General features: G+C 40.0%; 1 protein-coding gene and 1 pseudogene across 1 annotated transcript; both read left to right on the top strand.

Annotated features, from left to right (window-relative positions):
- The first annotated feature begins 3095 nt into the window (after positions 1-3095).
- LOC136500200 (uncharacterized) lies at positions 3096-6638 on the top strand (annotated as a pseudogene).
- Positions 6639-18962: 12324 nt separating this feature from the next.
- On the top strand, positions 18963-19537 carry LOC136500199 (eukaryotic translation initiation factor 3 subunit E-like). Its single transcript, XM_066495576.1, has 2 exons — positions 18963-19325; positions 19472-19537. Exons 1-2 carry the CDS (start codon positions 18963-18965, stop codon positions 19535-19537), a joined length of 429 nt encoding a protein of 142 aa, XP_066351673.1.
- The last annotated feature ends 203 nt before the right edge of the window (positions 19538-19740 follow it).

Genomic DNA, 19740 nt, shown 5'->3' with positions numbered 1-19740 from the left:
TTTCTTGACACCTTTTTGTTCCCATGACAATATGTTTTTGGGCAGATTCTTTTCCACAACACTGATTTTCTTAGGAAAGTCTATGAATAGTGGCATCTCATCGTAGTTATTGTAAGCTTCAACATCATCCACGCCATCAACTCCGATAATGTGCTGTTTCCTAGAGGCAACCACGTGCTATGTCTTCTTCTTTAGGGGAGGTTACTTTGTGGGTTAGGCATATAGAAAACTTGTGCGACACATGAAGCGAGCACCCAAGGGTCATCTTGAAGGGTACGCCGTCGACAGGAGGTGTACTTCCATCTCTATTTGTTCCATCTAGATTCTTCTTTCCATAGATGATGCGTATGTTTTTTACCATTCTGTACATGTGTTCTCTATTATGATGTCTCTCCAGAGGAGGTTCAATCTCTGGGGTGTTGTCATAAAATCTAAAGAATAATTTATTGTGGTATTTGTGACTTGTCTTTAAGAAGCGTTAGTTTCTTAGGTAAACTATCTTCTTAGATGCATCCAGGAACACCCATGTAGTACCATCCAAGGAAACTAAGCATCTCATCTTACCTTTGATCTGTCCAGACAAAGCAAACAATGCGGGGTAATCATTGGTAGTAACAAATATTATTGCTCTACATATGAAGTCCTTCTTTCAATACGCATCGTAGATCAGCTCCCCATGCCTCCATAGCCTCTCCATTTCTTGCATTAAAGGCTCGAGGAACACATCTATATCAATGCCTGGTTATTTAGGGCTAGAAATAAGAATATTGAGGAGAAGGTACTTTCTCTTCTGACACAACCATGTTGGGATGTTGTACATGGTCAAGATCACTGGCCAAGTGTTGTGGTCGCTCATCCTCTCATTGAAGGGATTCATTCCATCGGTGCTCAAGCCAAACCGTACATTTCTTGGGTCATCGCTGAATTCTTTGTGCTTCTCATCGATCCTTTGCCACTGACTACAATCAGTCGGGTGTGCAATCTTATCATCATCCACCTTGCGCTCATCATCCCACCATGTCATGAGTGTGGCTTCTTTAGGGGTTTAGGAAGATACGTCTCAAGCGGTTGGTCACTGGCTGGTACCACATTATCAAGGCAGGAATTCTTCTCTGCTTTGCATCGTTGCCTAATGGAGTGTCCTCTGGGGGGCTGAGATTCTTGTACCACCTTTTTTGTACCCTTCTTATTCCTCTGTTTCTCCGTGGAGGCTTCATCCCCACCATAAAGGTCATTGTTCTTGTACCGGCTAGCCCCACACTGGAGACATTTATCTAGTGACTTGAACGTTTCACCACGAAAAAGGATACAGTGGTTGGGGCATGCATGGATTTTTTCAACCCCCATTGTCAATGGACTTATGACCTTCTTCGCTTGGTATGTGTTGGCGGGAACTAAGTTTGGTTGTGGCAGCACCCATGACAGGAGACGTAATAGATCATTGAAACTATAGTTTGACCAGCCGTTGTTAGCCTTCAGGATGAGTAGCTCAAGCACAAAATGTAGCAATGTCCTGTGTGTCGGACAACCCTTTTCAACACCATACATAGCCTCCTTCGATGCTTTTTCACCCTTTCAAAATTTTCTAGACCTTTCGGGCTCTTTTGTACACTACAAGAAATGTGTGGTTTTTGACATATTTAGTATGACAACAGGTCATAATGTCATTATATCATCTGGTTTATGACATTCTATTTTAGGCATTTTGACTTAGTGACAATAAAAAGTTGTATGCCACAACAAATGTCATATTACTAGTCTAATTCTATCCGGTGACAATATTTGCTATGTCATAAGGACTAATTTTTGAATGTCATAAATATATGACAAAGGTTGTGCGTCACAAATTATTTTATTGAATTGTTTTAAATACACTTATCCATGTTGGCATGTCCTATTGCCACATGGTTAGATTTTTTCTTTTTTCTATTATTTACCTCTACCCAGTTTAATTTTTCTTCAATATAGGTCTAGGCGCTCGGCCCAACATGCCACGCCCTAGCTGAAAGGGCGCCTGTTCACGCCCATCTAGCATACTCAACCCAACAGGCCGCGCCCCAGCCACTCGGCCCAACAGGCCACGCCCTAGCAGAAAGGGCACCTGTTCGTACTTAGCCCAATAGGTCGCGCCCCAGCCAGCCGATAGGGCACCTGTTCATACCCTAGCAAAATGTTAAAAAAGCATAGATGGGAGGACTTGAACACACATGCTCGTGGTTCCCAGGAAGTGAACATACCACTAAGCTACGAAGAAATCTTTGTTGATTGGCACACGTGATACTATATATCTAAATATAACAAGGTAATGTACCCTATGTCCTCGTAGACTTTTAGCTCGTGAACGGTTGTGGACACGGACAGCAGTGGATCCACCTTCGTGACCTGTTGTGGCCAGGCCAATAGTGGATGGCGGCGTGGAGCTATGCGTCTAGGCCGGCAGCGGGCGATGGCAAAGGTGGACCTGTTGCGGATGGCGGAGCGGAGCTGCGTGTCTAGGCCGGCAACGGCGGCAGCGAAGGTGGACCTGTTGCGGCCAGGCTAGCAGCGAATGGTGGCGCGGAGCTGCGCGTCCAGGCCAGCAGTGGGCGGCGATGCGGAGCTACGTGGACCGCATCCAACATCCAGCGGCGCGACGCGGTGCGGCTTCGTGAGCAGCGTAGATCTCCCCAGAAGCTAGCGGAACTCCCTTGATTTGTTCTGCTCATAGTTCTAGCCTACAAGAAAGGTACTGATTTGCTTACTGAAGTAGTCTTGCATCTTAGTGCTTAGTAGTTGCTCACAACTTTGCGCCAATTGCAGGGCAACAGTTCATGATAATACCAAATTGTATCTTAGTGTTTGTTTGTTAGCAAGAATTAAAATAAAGGTTAGTGTAGATTTATTTAACCCATTATTGGAGATAAAGCAATGCTCAACTATTGTGTACAGATTTCATATAAATAATGACATGTCACATGTTTGATAATTTTGATCAAGTATCGTATATATGTAAAAAATTTTGAGCAAGTGTATCTCATGATTTTGTGTAGATGGATAGATCTTGGATCAATAGTAGGATGTTCAGCGAGGAACACGTGAATGGGGTGAATGAATTCATGACCTTTGTTTCCAAGAGATTCAATGACGATGAAGAGATGCTCTGTCCATGTCGTAAGTGTTTGAATCGGGTTCGCAAACCTAAAGGACAGGTGCAGGGTCACTTGTATATTTATGGGATGACTACTACTTACACTAGATGGATACATCATGGAGAACCATTGGAGGTTGTACCACATGAAATTGGTGACCATGTTGATGAACATACTAGTCTTGATGAGGATTTTGGCATGAATGTGGATGAAGAAGATGACCCTGATGACGGAATTCATGGTATGGTAGAGGAGTTGTACACAGCTGAAGAGGAAGGTAAAGGGAAAAAGTCTATGTTTGCAATTCTAATGGAAGAGATGAAGCAACAATTGTCCCCTAGTGGTCCTTGCACAAGGTTTTCTTTTGTGGTGAAGTTACTTCATATCAAGTCATTTTATCGGATTTCTAATGGTGGATTCACAGCAATATTGAAGTTGTTGTCATCATCATTCCCAAATTGCTCTATTCCTGCATCATACCAGGAAGCAAAGAGACTTATCCGTGCATTGGGGCTTGGATACAATTCAATCCATGTGTGCCCAAATAATTGTGTTCTGTTTTGGAAGAATTTAGAAAAAAAATAATGTTTGTCTAGTTTGTAGTGCACCAAGATGGAAAGACAATGATGCAAGAAAGAAGATTCCTGAGAAGGTTTTGTGACATTTTCTGTTGATTCCTAGGCTGAAGAGAATCTTTTCTTCCAAAAGAACAGTAGAGGAGGTGCAATGGCACAAGTTGAAGAGGAAGCCAGTGGAGAATGAGCTCAACCATCTAGCTGATGGCGAGGCATGGAAAGCCTTTGATAGGAAGTATAGATGGTTTATAGAAGATGCAAGGAACATCAGGCTTGGCCTCGCTACTGATGGTTTCAACCCATTTGGTAAAATGAGCTCCTCGTATAGCATGTGGCCAGTGTTTCTTATCTCGTACAACTTTCCTCCATGGGAATGTGTGGAGCAATCCAACTTTATCATGGGCCTGCTTATCCCTGGTCAAGACTACCTAGGAAAGGATATTGATGTCTTCTTGGAGCCACTTGTTGAGGAGTTCCTAGAGCTTTGGAAAGGCGTCCCTACTATTGATGCACTTAGTGAGAAGAAGTTTGATTTACATGCTGTTGTAATATGGTGCATTCATGATTATCCTGCTTTCAGCACATGTCAGGTAGAGTCACAAGAGGTTATTATGCTTGTGTGCATTGTGACAAAAACCCTTGCTCCAAAAGGATAAGGAATAAGACATGTTACATTGGCCATTGGCGTTTCCTTCCTAGGGCCCATCCATGGAGGAGGAGCAAGGTGTTTGATGGTAATGTTGAAAACTGTGAGAAGCCAGAGAAATTTAATACGGATGAGCTGATGGAGCAACTAGAGAGGGTCAAGGATGTCAGACCAGGAAAGCATCCTAAAAACAAAAAAAGAAAGCGGGACAAAGAGGGCCCATGTTGGAAGCGAAGGTCATGTTTGTGGGATTTGCCATGTTGGTCAAGTTTGAAGCTGCGGCATAATCTTGATGTGATGCACATTGAGAAAAATATATGTGAGTATATCCTTGGTACATTTCTAGGCACGGCTGGGAAGTCAAAGGACAATATAAATTCTAGGCTTGATTCGGAAGATATGGGCATTAGGAAGCATTTACACTTGATCCATGATGGAGATTCATATAGTACTCCTCATGCCCCCTACACAATGACTAAAACACAGAAGGAGCATTTTTGTGATTTTTTGAAGAGTCTAAAATTTCCAGATGCATACGCTTCCAACTTAGCAACATGTGTTACTGCAAATGGATGCAACCTCCAAGGACTGAAAACTCATGATTGTCACATTCTTCTTCAAAGGATTATGCCTACTGCTGTCCGAGGAATCATGCACATGGACATATATGGAGCACTTACTGAATTAGGTATTTTTTCAGTAACTTTGTGCAAAAACTTTGAAGTTAGATATGTTGGAAAGACTGAAAGCTGACATCCCAATCATTTTGTGCAAGCTTGAGAAAATATTTCCTCCTTCGTTCTTTGATGTGATGCTACACATGGCTGTCCATTTACCTAAAGAGGCAATTCTTAGAGGTCTAGTACAATATGGATGGATGTACCCAGTAGAAAGAAGGTTGTTAACATTGAAACGGTTTGTGAGGAACTTGGCATGGCCTGAAGGGTCCATTACAGGAGCATATGTTGCCGCTGAGTGCTTGACTATTTGCTCGAGGTACTTTGATGATGATGTTGAGACACGACACAATCTAGAGGGCAGGAATAGAGAGCGTGTTGCTATTGTGAGAGGAGACCTATCTATTTTCCAGCATGGAGCTGATGTTCTAGGAGCACCAAGTCTTACATATCTTGAGCATGATTATGAAAAAATGGTTTGGTTCGTACAAAACAATTGTCCGGAGGTTGAGCCATATATTGAGTATGTCAGCCCATCTACTATTTTCATTGTTTCTTGTAACTTAGTTATTAGCCCTAATGTTTGAATTAACTATCATTTTCAGGATATACAAGAAAGAGTTGGAGAATGAAGGATGTCCTAATGTTCAAAAAACCCTTGAGAAGCAATTTTCTTCATGGTTTAAGAAGCATGTGAGTTTGATCTCAATTAATTTGTTTCATCATTTTTTCCTAGTTTAAGAAGCAAATTTTTTATGTCCATTAATTTTTTGTGCAGATTGCAAAACGTCGTTATGTGGAAGGACAAGTCATAAATGATGAGCTATTTGCACTGTCATGTGAGCCTGATCTGCGAGTTCAAATTTATTCAGCATGTCTTGTTAATGGTGTTCGATTCCACACTGTAGACCATGAGAAAAATAGAAGAACACAAAATAGTGGAATTATGGCTGAGGGTACACATGACAACCATGATATTGACTTCTATGGTTCCTTGAAGGAAATAATTATGACAACCATGATATTGACTTCTATGGTTCCTTGAAGGAAATAATTGAGCTTAGATACAATGCAGATTCGAGTGGCAATAGGACAGTGGTTCTATTTTGATGTGATTGGTTTGACACTCATGGAAAGAAGTTCCGAATGAAGGAAGATGGGTTCTTCAAAAGCATAAACCATGGCAGCTTGTGGTACAAGGATGATCCTTTTATTCTAGCGACACAGGCAATAAAGGTATTTTATTTGTTAGACACCAAGTATCGTGAGAAATGGCGAGTTGTTCACAAATTTTCACACAGACACTTGTGGAGTGTGGCTAAAAATGACAATGAGGATATACCCAATGCCGTAGTATTGTCCTACCAAGACGGTGATTGTGAAGGTGTGCATGTTCAACTTACTGAAGGATGTCTGGAAAATGAGCAGCCAGTTAGTGAAGATGGTGTTCGTGTTGATGCTAGTGTAGTTGATGACATCCGAAGACAGAGAAGAGGAAGGGCAACAAGATGAGTCAGCCAACAGTGAAGATGAAACTGGATGGCAATATGTGAGTGATAATGAAGGTCCGACAATCCCTCCAGAAGATGACGATGATAGCGAATACGACTAGATTTAGTTGTGGTTTCAATTTAAATAACATGTACTACAGTTGTTCTAGACAGTGCAGTTGAATTGGGCCATTGGCCTTGGTTTGTTTTAAATTTTTAATTATTGATGGATATGTGCAGCACTACTGTTCTATTCTAGTGTTCTATTATGTAATTTGTAGTTATTCTGTACACTGCATCTATGGTTGGTGGCTTGAATCTTGATTGACCTATTTTTAATGCTATGTTGTGTTGTTGTGCTTCACTGCTTTTGCAGTTGTGCCCTGATAAATTTATTTTGTACACCACATCTCCCTTGTTATACAGTTCTGAAAATTAGACAACAGTTCTGAATATCTGCATAGATGACAATAGTTCTGAATATCTGCAGCCACATCTTTTTTTTGCTACTTTTCAAACTATTTTCAAGCATTTACCTAACTATTATCTCTAAAAAAACTATTTGTTACAGTCTTTTTATCCCTACAAAACCTATTTAAAAAGCTTATTTTTAAATCTTTTGGCCATGTTTGTCCATTATCTAGAACAACAAGGACATATATATACAGTAATACATCAGTCACCGGTTCCCTCTCCTCGCTAAACTTGCTCTGTGGCCACACCTTCGATGTTGTATTAGCATCTAAGCTTGACTCTCCACTTATAGGACTTCCTCTATTACTCCGTGTATACAATCGAAGCATCATGAGAGATGCTTCGATCAAGGTTTTATTCATGAGTTGACATACTAGTACTTAGTTGATTACTGAGCCTAGAGTGGTGCAACGATGGTGGTACTAGTACTAGCGCTGTTAATAGAACGACTTTGAACTAGGACCCTTTTGGTACATGTCCAATGTCTGTCGCACCGAATGAACATGTGTTATGCGTGCCACCCCTATTTAGGTTGTAATCATTTTCTCTACCATTTTTGTGTGGACAACATCGATGGCAGAAGCTCCTAACATGCATTATGAGCAAGATCGAGGAGGGCCATGACCACCACAAGGTCAAGTATGTCCCCATCTTCGCTGATTCCCTCTCCTCTCTGAACTCGTGCTGCAGCCACATCTTTTTTTCGCTACTTTTCAAACTATTTTCAAGCACGTACCTAACTATTATCTCTAAAAAAACTATTTGTTACAGTCTTTTTATCCCTACGAAACCTATTTAAAGAGCTTATTTTTAAATCTTTTGGCCATGTTTGTCCATTATCTAGAACAACAATGACATATATATATTGATCAGTAATACATCGATCACCGGTTCCCTCTCCTCGCTGAACTTGCTCTGTGGCCACTCCTTCGATGTTGTATTAGCATCTGAGCTTGACTCTCCACTTGTAGGACTTCCTCTATTACTCCATGTATACAACCGAAGCATCATGAGAGATGCCTGGATCGAGGTTTTATTCATGAGTTGACATACTAGTACTCAGTTGATGACTGAGCCTAGACTAGTGCAACGACGGTGGTACTAGTACTAGCGCTGTTAATAGAACGACTTTGAACTAGGACCCTTTTGGTACATGTCCAATGTCTGTCACACCGAATGAACATGTGTTATGCGTGCCACCCCTATTTAGGCTATAATAATTTTCTCTACCATTTATGCGTGGACAACATCGACTGCAGAAGCTCCTAACATGCATTATGAGCAAGATCGAGGAGGGCCATTACCACCACAAGGTCAAGTAAGTCCCCATCTTTGCCGATTCCCTCTCCTCTCTGAACTCGCGCTGTAGCCACATCTTTTTTTTGCTACTTTTCAAACTATTTTCAAGCACGTACCTAACTATTATCTCTAAAAAACTATTTGTTACGGTCTTTTTATCCCTACGAAACCTATTTAAAAAGCTTATTTTTAAATCTTTTGGCCATGTTTGTCCATTATCTAGACCAACAAGGACATATATATACAGTAATACATCGGTCACCGGTTCCCTCTCCTCACTGAATTTGCTCTGTGGCCACACCTTCGATGTTGTATTAGCATCTGAGCTTGACTCTCCGCTTATAGGACTTCCTCTATTACTCCATGTATACAATCAAAGCATCATGAGAGATGCTTCAATCGAGGTTTTATTCATGAGTTGACGTACTAGTACTCAGTTGATGACTGAGCCTAGAGTGGTGCAACGACGGTGGTACTAGTACTAGCGTTGTTAATAGAACAACTTTGAACTAGGACCCTTTTGGTACATGTCCAATGTCTATCGCACCGAATGAACATGTGTTATGCGTGCCACCCCTATTTAGGTTGTAATCATTTTCTCTACCATTTCTGCGTGGACAACATCGACGGCAGAAGCTCCTGACATGCATTATGAGCAAGATCGAGGAGGGTCATGACCACCACAAGGTCAAGTATGTCCCCATCTTCGCCGATTCCCTCTCCTCTCCGAACATGCACTGCAGCCACATCTTCATTGTCGTACTAGTACTCATTTAATGATTGGGCCTAGTGGCGCAACGACAGTGGTACTAGTACTAACACACATGCATGTGCATTGCAATGGGTGGAAAATCTTGAGCATGTGATCGGACAACATCATGGTTCTTGTCTGAGTAGTACTACTCTACGATCGGACACATCGCAGTTCTTTTCTGAGTAGTACTCTTATTTTCTCTCCCTAGACTTTATGAATAGTTTCTAGTGAAAAAAATGTAGTATACACAATTGATTACACAATCATTTGTAAAACAACTAATCATGTTTTTGTTCCTAACATGACTTTTATTAGGTGCAATGATTTTTGTTCTATCACTTACATGCTTTTATTCCTATCAGTTGTATAATGAAAACACATCAAACAATGAAAACACGTTTTGAAATTTATAGTTTAAAACTAAACACCAAGATGCAATCATGAAGAGGAAAAACTAGGGCGTGTGCCATATTTCTATTATCCTTGTACCATTATTTATTAGTTGTAATAATAATAAGAAAACAGTATAAAGAAAGCAGCGCGTGCACCAAAATTTGGATGCCTGGCACAGATGCGTAGTGGCGCGCTGTATCTGCGCCACACCAAAAAATTTGGAGTCAAAATGTCATTTCTATCCAGACATATACTACAATAGGTCACCTTTGCACAAGGATAGTACAGTAAAATTACCCCTTGCCGTGACCTATTCAGCTCACCGCTCCCCCAAAACCTAGTCAATCCAATTTAATCCTCTCAGCAGCCGCCGCTTCATTGCCCCTGCTGCCCTCAGCCACCGAAGAGGGTCCGCCGCCCTCCGCTGCCCTCAGCCATTGAAGAGGCCCTGTGCCCCCGACGTCATCCTCCGTGCTCCGCTCCCGGCTTCCTAGACTCGCAAAGATGGCTCCTGGTCGGAAACCGAAGACCCAGCCCTCAACAAGACTTGAACCAGAAGGTAACTTGTGGATTTCCCCCTCTTACTTTGCAATCCATATGGCGGGGAACTACGGCCGAGGCTCCAGTCCTAAATCTGGGGATTTGCAAGGGGAGGCCTGCCCTGTAGCCTGAGGAGCCAGCGTTGGCGCCCGACGTGGCTATAGGGATGCTAGGCGACGAGGCATAGCGTAGCGGCTGGGGGTTATATGCTCTGTCATGGCAAGGAATTTGGAGATAGTTAGTTCCCTTTATGATTAACCTAACTAGTTATATGCTCTGTCATGGCTTTTCAGAATTAGCATGGCTAAAAATAGCTATATGCTACCTTCAGTAAAGCGAACCTTTTTTAGGGGAGATACTCTTTTTTCATTGACTGACTAGGCTACTAGAGATGCTATTAAACGTATAAATAGTTGTATGTTCTTTTTTCAGAATTAGCACAAAATCTATTTCAGTAAGTGACAAGGCTGTGTAGTTGGTTCCATATTTCACTGTCAAACTTCAGTACTAATTCTTAATGGTACATTGTAGGTTTTGTTCTCACATGCTTAATTTACATGGTCTGTGTTATCACATTCTTAATTTACTGTGATTTCTTTTTCTCGTGCAAGTACAGAGGCTCCACTAACTGAATATGAGATGTAGAAGATGGAACAAGTGATGCGGAATAGTCGGGTGTTCTGCAGTCTTAGAATACAAGAGGCAGCGAATATTCTGAAACAATCAAGACCAATGGCCACTAATGCTACTCGTGAAGACTCTAGCTCATTGTATCAACCTGAAGCCGATGAAGACGTTGATCAAGGAGTATTTGATAAGGTACCTTGATGACAACCCCACACTTATGTTAAATATGTAGTACATGATGACAACCCAACATTTATGTTAAATATGCAGTACATGAGCAAAGCTCAGTCATTTGTGTTAAATATGCAGAATTATTCATTCTGTTGTAATTTGTTGTATCATGTAGGAGGCCATGCAAGACTTAGAACCTGAACTTAGGAAGAGTTCGGCAAGAACATCAAAGAGAGCGATGGTAGTGGCACTTTGGGGGCAAGACGAACCAGCAAGAATTACTAGGAAGAGGACAAGGGAATTGGCCTCAGCTGATGAAGTTCCAATAGCAGACCCACAAGTTGGTTCCACAAAAGATGCACTGATGGCTGCCAATGATAATACCCAGTCCAACAACCAAAATGAGCCTTCTACTAAAGGCAAGTGATTGTACCCTCTCTCCACTATTAATCATTTATTTATTTGCATTAATGGGTCTATGATTTCCTCTAACTGTTTTCTAAATTCCAAGATAGGTCGATGTATCACCAAAAGACACCTAGGCAGAGATTTGGATACGATTTCAAGAGGGTTAAGAGACAAGATCCCAGTGAACATCTCTGAAGGAAAGTTGCGGACAGAGGAGCCTTTGCAAGCTGCAAAACTAGCATCAGAGGCTGGTATTATTCTTCAGGACCATGTCCCAATCTTCACTCACTGGAAGCATTATAAGGAGGACGGTGCCAAACCTCTTGTTAAAAACTACAATGTTAAACTTAGTGTAAGTGACATGGCTGCTAAATAGATACCTATTTTCTGTGGTTTATGGATTACAACTATACAATAAGTGGTGTAAGCTTTAGTATTTTCTAAATTTCTAGTACCATAGTTTTAGTCTAAATGTGTGGCTTTGCTGCTGCTTTTCTAGTACCATAGTTTTAGTCTATTTTTCTGTGGTTTATGGATTACAACTATACAATGATAAACTTTAGTGAGCTTTAGTAGTTTCTGGAGCTGCTTTGCTGCTGTAGCTAGAAAAATGTGTGGCTGCTAGGAACATATTTTTCTGTGGTTTATGAATTACTAAATAGATATCTAGCATCTTGCATTTTCAGAAATTCAATTGGTGTTCGTCATTTGTCATTTCTTTTAGTGATCTTATTTTAATTTGTGTATTTTTTCTTGCTGATCATACACTTTGTCTATCTCTATATTCAAATTATTCTATAATATAGTGCTGCATAATCTAGAGTTGACACTTGTTTATACTGCTTGCTATTGCTACCGCTGCCATTGCCACACACTCCCAGAACATCATTTGAATGACGTTTAATGATATGTGCATGCTCTTGTCCAGAGTCAATGCACAATTAACAAAGATGTTGTGCCGGTGAAAGATGCATTTTCTGATTTGCTCAAAAAAGGACAGCGGCAGATGAGATACAAGCTGAAGAAGCAATACTTCAATGGCATACCAGCAAATGTAGTGAGAACAACTTCACCGCTGTCCACTATGGCTGACATGCAGTGGAAACAACTCATGGACATGTGGTCTAACCCAAAGCATAAGGTACCCTTCCTTAATATTAATCAAAATTGTTGCCTTATAGAATATATGGATTGTCTATCCACTAATGTTTTCTTTGTATAGGAAAAATGTCTAAAAAACAAAGATAGCCGTGAGCTAGTTCAGTACCACCAGATGATAGGATCTCAGAGCTATGTTGCTCAATGCTATGTCATGGTAAGACATATCACTGCATCTTTACAAACTTTTGTGATTTTTAGTTGATAGTGGAGGTTGTATGTGTCCAGAAATGGTGCTTGTTGCATGGAAAATACTGTCCGCTATATGTAATTTACTTTTCTATTATTTAATAATCTGTTGTATGTTGCTCAATGCTACTGTCTATTGTATGTCTGCTGTTATTTACTGATCTGCTGTATGTTGCTCAATGTTACTGTCTGCTGTTTTTTGTACTGATCTCAAAGCTATGTTGCTGCTACTATGCTGCTACTGCTACAAATAACTTTTTACATGCTTTCAGTTATTTACTTTTTTGTTTGTATGTAATTTCAGAAGCAAACTAAATTTAAGGATGCACCACCAACTGCGATTGATATTTTTAAGGACACCCACTGCAGCAGCAAGTCAGGTTTTAATGAGCAAGCGAAGGATGCCATTGTGAGTACCTTTCCCTATTTCTTACTATGATGAACAACACAACAGATCAGTACAAAATAAAAATGTTTGCATAGATCTTTATTCCATATAGACATCATTACATATATATGTTCTAGACACAGATAATTAGCATAGAAGGTTCCATTCTGTAGACATCATTCCATTTCTTCCACTATGTTGCTTTCCATATAGACATCAGATCTAGACATACATAACTAGCACTGAAATATGACTTTTTGGTGTTATCGTTGCTAGGCTCAAATGGAGGCCTATGCTGCTCAACCAATAGAAGAAGGGCAAGATCCGAAGACTCCTATTCAAGCTATAGCTCATGTTATGCCAAAATCAACTTTTCTTCGTAGTGTTGGCATGCAGTCCGCAGCGATAAAGAGAAATGCCAAAGCCACTGCAATGAATGATCGTGTAAATGAGCTTGAGAGTGAATTGCAAGCTAAGAAGATGGGATTAGTAGGACTACGATCACAGCTGGCTGATGTGTAGAAGCAATTAGAGGATTAGAAAGAGGCAGCAAGGAAGAATGAAGAAGCAATAAGGAAGAACGAAGAAGAAACTGAGAAGCTGAAGCAGCAAGGCCTTGAAATCCAAGGTTTCCTTCGTACCTTGTTTGGCAACAAGTTTGCATCACCTGATGCTCAGCCATAAGCTCTCCAACTCAATTAGGCTCATATTTTGGTGACATCTATGTCTACAAGGCTAAGGATGCTATTTTGGTGATTACTGAACTTACAACAGTAGCAGCAGGATAAATTCTGTGCTTGTGTCCGCTGTGCTACTGGTGTCTTGCTGCTGTTTTTGTGCTACGGCAGCTATAATGATTACTGAACTTACAACAGTAGCAGCAGGATAATTCTGTGCTTGTGTCTACTGTGCTGCTGGTGTCTTGCTGCTGTTTTTGTGTTGCGGCTGCTATAGCAGCAAGTTAAAATTTGAGACTTTGAGACTGGATGTATGTTGAGTTGGTGGATGGATGTAAGGTATATGTATTGCATTTTAAGACTTGTGGAATGCTTGTGATATTGCAATCCAATGTGGTGATGTTGATTCATTTGAATTTGATGCATGTAATGTATATGTATTTCATTTAAAAATATGATGGATGTAATGTATATGTATTTCATTTGAATAAATATATGGGCTGAAATATGTGGGCTGAAAAAATATATGGGCTGAAATATACAAGCTAAAAAAATTGGACGGGCTGAAATTGTGTGGCCTGAAAAAATGGGCCAAAAAACGAAAATAAAATAATGGGCCAGGCAATATCAGTCAAAACAAGCTTATGGTCCATGAAGAGGCTGCTTGCTATATGGGCTTTAGCAGGCCCAAATTCATTTTGTGATGTTTTTCCCTTGCCATGTCAGCTTTTGATCCTACGTGGTATTTGCCCATGTGGCAAGGCCTAAGATTTTGTGACAACAAACCAAAGTCATAAACCTATATGACAATAAATCCAATGTCATAACCGTGTGACAACGTCACATAATCAATTTGTGACCCTGGTTTTTTGACGTTCGAATTTTCGTCAACCGGAGGTCATAAATCTTAAGCTGTGACATTAATTCTATATATTTTGACATAAATAGAATATAAAAAACCTCACATGTCTTGTAGCGGTAAAATCATGTCCTTCAAATCATCTTCATCCTCGACACGTGCTCCACTATCATTATTGGCACCAACCACCTTGTTCATTGCCAAACTCGGGATCCATTCATACATCAAACACTGCTAAATATTGGGATAGGGATTCTAGGGTTTTATCGTCGTATTCCTCCTCATCCCCGTCGTTAACAATAACTATTTCACCATGATGACTCCACACTGTGTAGTCCTCAACAAATCCTCACATAATCAAATGTGATCTGATGATAGTCACATCTGTCCATGATATACGGTTCTTGCAATCTTTATAGGGATAAATAATTGTATCCTTATTCTCTATCAACGTCGATGCATGCTTCTCTGTAGCTTCAATAAATTTATCCACCTCTTCATAGAAACCTGCCTTGAACCTTAATGAACCATACATCCAAGAGTTCGTGTACTCCATCTTTTACAACAACAACAAAACAAGCATTAAAGGACTACTTATTCAGATATATATAAAAATAAATCAAATTAATAATTACTTGAGAATAATTGTATATATTTCAAATATATATGAATATAAATCAAATATAATTACATGAAGCATACAAACACACCATGGTAGAGAAAATTAATTAATGGCCTATTTATCCATAAATAATTAAAATACATATTTATTGATTATAATAAACAATTTCAAAGACAACAATTAGCAACAATTATATTTTACCCAATATCTTTTATGCAAACCCTAGTCCAATTTCATCAAACATAAATTTACAAAAAGAAAATTAATAAAAAACCAAACCCTAGATCTTGATCTAGATCTACATGCACATGAAACATTCATAAAACTAACTAATTATTCACTAAAATCAAGAAACATGGACCAAATAAGGGTATGATCTTGTTACCCCACCTAATTTACCCTAGTACATTCAAAACTTGGGTCTAATTTGCTTCATAAGTAGCTCAAGCACCATAGAAGAGAGAGAAAAGCAAAACTCTAATTACTCACTAACCAACCATTAAAACTTCAAAAAAATCTGGAATAGCATTTTCTTACCTTCTACAACCTCTCCACCAAAAGATCTGAGACCAAAACCTTCTTCCCTTAGTAGTGCAATTTTTCGAAGGTGCCCAAGGCCTCCTAAGCTTTTTTTCACGGGTAAGAGTGAGTGACCCGAGGAGAAAGAAGGGGGTTGCAGCCTTTTGTACGTGCATTTGTAGGGGCGGCTGATGATTGAACCGCCCCTACAAATCGCAACATTGGGGGCGGCTGGTGAGTGAGCCGCCCCTATAAATTGACCCATTTATAGGGGCGGCTTGTATCACCAGCCGCCCCTACTGTGCCATTTGTAGGGGTGGCTGGTCTTGTGAGTCCCGAGCACGCTCACTGCAGGGGGCGCCTCCATCCCCAGCTGCCCCTATAAAAAAAATTGAGCCGTTGCTACAAACCTTTTCTGTAGTAGTGGGTCAGTGTGTTGACATTTTGTTGTGTGCTTTAATTAGTCATTTGTGAAGCTCATGGTATATTTTCTTAGTATATGTTTCTTTAGCTAGTTTCCTTTTTGCAAATATTTTAGGGACATGGTTAGTGTGGTTGACCCTAAGAACTTTATTATATATCGTATGTATGCTTGTTGATGACATTGGATGTTTTTTTAGAAAGGAGACATTGGATGTTTGAACGTGATTTGAAGCCTTGTTTGAACGGGTAATGTTCAATATGAACAATAATTTGTTGCACTTGGTTTTAACTGTGTTTGACTTTTGAAGGACGCTCTATGGCATGTAGGACCCCAAAATTGCCCTTTCTATGCCATCTGAGCATGATAGACTAGTTGGTGCCGCTGTGGGGGGGCTACTATGGTTCTTCAATAAAATCCTATTGTCTTCCGTAGAGACCAGAGAGTACTTGTCTTTTAACTTTTGAAATGCTGAGCGCTATCATCGGTAATCGGTTGTTCATAGCCGGCAGTCATGTCGAAAGAGACCACACGCACGATCTATGTGAGGTCGTCACTCCATCTTTCCTATTGTCTGGCTACCCATCCCTTGTTGTTGATGACCCGATTGGGTAAAGAAGATATGTATAGGAAAGATGGATATGTGTCTAACAGAGCAATAAGTTGTTGTCACTACTTGTTATCTAGATAAGTATAATTGTGCACCACTAGTTCATTGTGCTGAGATAACCACTACGCCAGATTCTTACACTAGGAACTGCGGCATTTTTACTGTAGGGGCGGCTGGGGTTGGGGTCCCAGCAGCCTAGCCGTCCCCACAGATGGCACTGTAGGGGCGGCTGGTAACTTGAGCCGCCCCTACAGTTGGGGCTGATCTGTAGGGGCGACTCAATCACCAGCCGCCCCTGCTGTTCGACTGTAGGGGCGGCTAAATCACCAGCCGCTCCTACTGATGGCGCACGAATAAATTTCAAATTTTAAATTTTAAAATATGTAAAACATTGTCACATCCAAGTTTGATCAAACTTAAATGCTGAAATATGATTTTAGAAATTTTTACGAAAAAAACCATCACACTTGGAGTTAGTATGAGAGAGAACAACTAGTTACAAAGTTTACCAACAGATTAAAAAGAGAAATCACACTGTTCTAGATGATCCTTACATGATTATAGTGAATAGTGTGATTTCTCTTTTTAATCTGTGGGTCAACTTTGTAACTAGTTTTCCTTCCTCATACTAACTCCAAATCTGATGATTTTTTTCCTAAAATTTTCTAAAATCATTCTCTATCAATTTATTTTGTTGGTTTTGTCAATATATACATATGAAAAGTTTGAGCAATTTAAATTTTGAATTTCAAAAAAATGCAACTTCAGACAAGATGTTGGTACCCCAAATGATTTCAGCTGAAAAAGTGATAAATACCAAAGTTGAATAACTCATCAAGATCTACAACTTTTATATTGATCATTTCTTCATATGACAAAGTGGTAATAACATTGTTCACAAATATGACACATCTCTCATAAGGTTTTAAAAACTATATGAGACATGTGTAAGATTAGTGAACAATGTGTGCTAAGAATTTGTCAAATGAAGAAATGATCAAAATAAAAGTTGTAGATATTCATGAGTTGAACAACTTTGGTATTCATCACTTTTTATGTTGAAATCAATTTGGGTCTCAAATTTTGGTTCGAACTTATCATTTTTCAAAATTTCAAATTTGAAAGGTTCAAATTTTGTCAAATGACAAGATAACTAAATAAAAGTTATAGATATTAATGAGTTGAACAACTTTGGTATTCTTCACTTTTTATGTTGAAATCATTGGGTCTCAAATTTTGGTTCGAACTTGTCATTTTTTAAAATTTCAAATTTAAAAGGTTCAAATTTTGTCAAATGACAAGATGACCAAAATAAAAGTTGTAGATCTTCATGACCTCTAGAACTCTGATGTTTATCAAATTTTCATTTGAGATAATTTGGTATCTCAAAATTATTTTAGTAGTTTTGATTTTAATTTTTTAAAATTTAAATTTGTTCCCATTTTAAAGGTTCAATTTTGCAATTTTAAACTGTTGTAGTTGTTTTAGTTATTGTATATGTAAATATATCTATAAAAAATAATTATAAAATTTTGTATACCGACCTGCCGTCGTGGACACCTTCAGCTCTCTACCTGACACATCAGAAGATTGATTAATGCATGTATACAATTTTTTTGTGTTGATATGATCTAATAAAGATTGATTACGATCTACTAAAGATTGATTAATATAATATGCGATGCATGTTTATAAAAATTATGTAGTCTGACATCTCTTTCAACTACATCTTTCTAAAAGGTAATATAATCTTTTCCACTTGCATGTTGCAGCTAAACCTGAATTGCTTAAAAGTTTCTCAGTTATTTATTTTTCTGTTGATAGGGTCTAATAAAGGTTGATTATGATCAAATAAAGAGTGCTGAATATAATCTATGATGCATGCATGTTTTCAAAAAGTATTCTGACCTCTCTTTCAACTGTCTATTTCTAAAAAGTAATCTATTTTCTGACTTACAAGCTAGAAAATAGCAAATAAAAAAATACAAATATCTTATACGCACGTGCGTGTCGCACGTGCATGTTAAGTTGTTAACTAGTAAAAGAAAAAGATAAGTTGAATCCAACTACTTCTGGAACACCAAGCCAGCTCCAATTTGTACCAAAAAATGGTCCAAAAGAAGAGTCCTAATCTGGCCGTCCGTTTAAACGTGGGACGACATTGATCGGCAGCCGAACCACAAAACCACCAAAGCCCAACCCAAACCCTTCTCCGCGCTTCCCCTCCTCGCTTCCTTCCTCCCCGCGCCGCCGCCCCCCCCCCCCCTTGAACCCGAAAGGAACCCTAACCCTAGCCACCTCCGGGAGGCAGCTAGGAGAGAGCTCGGAGCACCAGCCATGGCGGAGCACGACCTCACGGTGCTGATGGCAGCGCAGCTGGACCAGCACCTGGTGTTCCCGCTGCTGGAGTTCCTCCAGGAGTGGCAGCTCTACTCGGAGCCCGAGTTCCTAGAGGCCAAGATCCGCCTCCTCAGCGGCACCAACATGGTCGACTATGCCATGGACATCCACAAGTCCCTCCACAGCACCGACGACGTCCCCGAGGACATGGTCAAGCGCCGCGCCGAGGTCGTCTCCAGGCTCAGGTCGCTCGAGGAGGCCGCCGCCCCACTCGTCGCCTTCCTCCAGAACCCGCAGCTCGTGCAAGAGCTCAGGCCCGACAAACAGTACAACATCCACATGCTCCAGGAGCGGTACCAGGTCCTTTTTTCTCCCCCCTCTGCTTCTGCCTTGTTTTCATTTAGTTGTATTGGTGTAATTCCGTGTTTTGGAGCGTCGTCAGATGTGGTTGTGAAATTAGGAGTTTGTGTGTCATTAAACAGCCTGAAACTGGTTTGCTCATACAGGGAAGCAATCTTCCGGGCTACGTGATTTACTGCTGCTACATGTGGTTACATATAATTAGCATATGATGATTTAGTTCTACTTCTGCGCTATTTTGTGAGGAATCTTGAATTAGTGGAATGCTGACTTTTGCTCCTGTATTATGGATCAGATAAGTAGATTGTGAGATGTGTTTTATTTTGTAGTATGCATAATTCAGTATGTTATATGTATAGGTGTCCTAAAATCTAGACATGTGTAGTTCTTCCTAGTATTATAGGTGGTTCCCTTG

The sequence above is a fragment of the Miscanthus floridulus genome, chromosome 13 (assembly GCF_019320115.1).
Source record: "Miscanthus floridulus cultivar M001 chromosome 13, ASM1932011v1, whole genome shotgun sequence".
NCBI lineage: Eukaryota > Viridiplantae > Streptophyta > Magnoliopsida > Poales > Poaceae > Miscanthus > Miscanthus floridulus.
The sequence above is the reverse complement of the archived record's forward strand: the minus strand, read 5'-3'. Positions and strand labels throughout refer to the sequence as shown.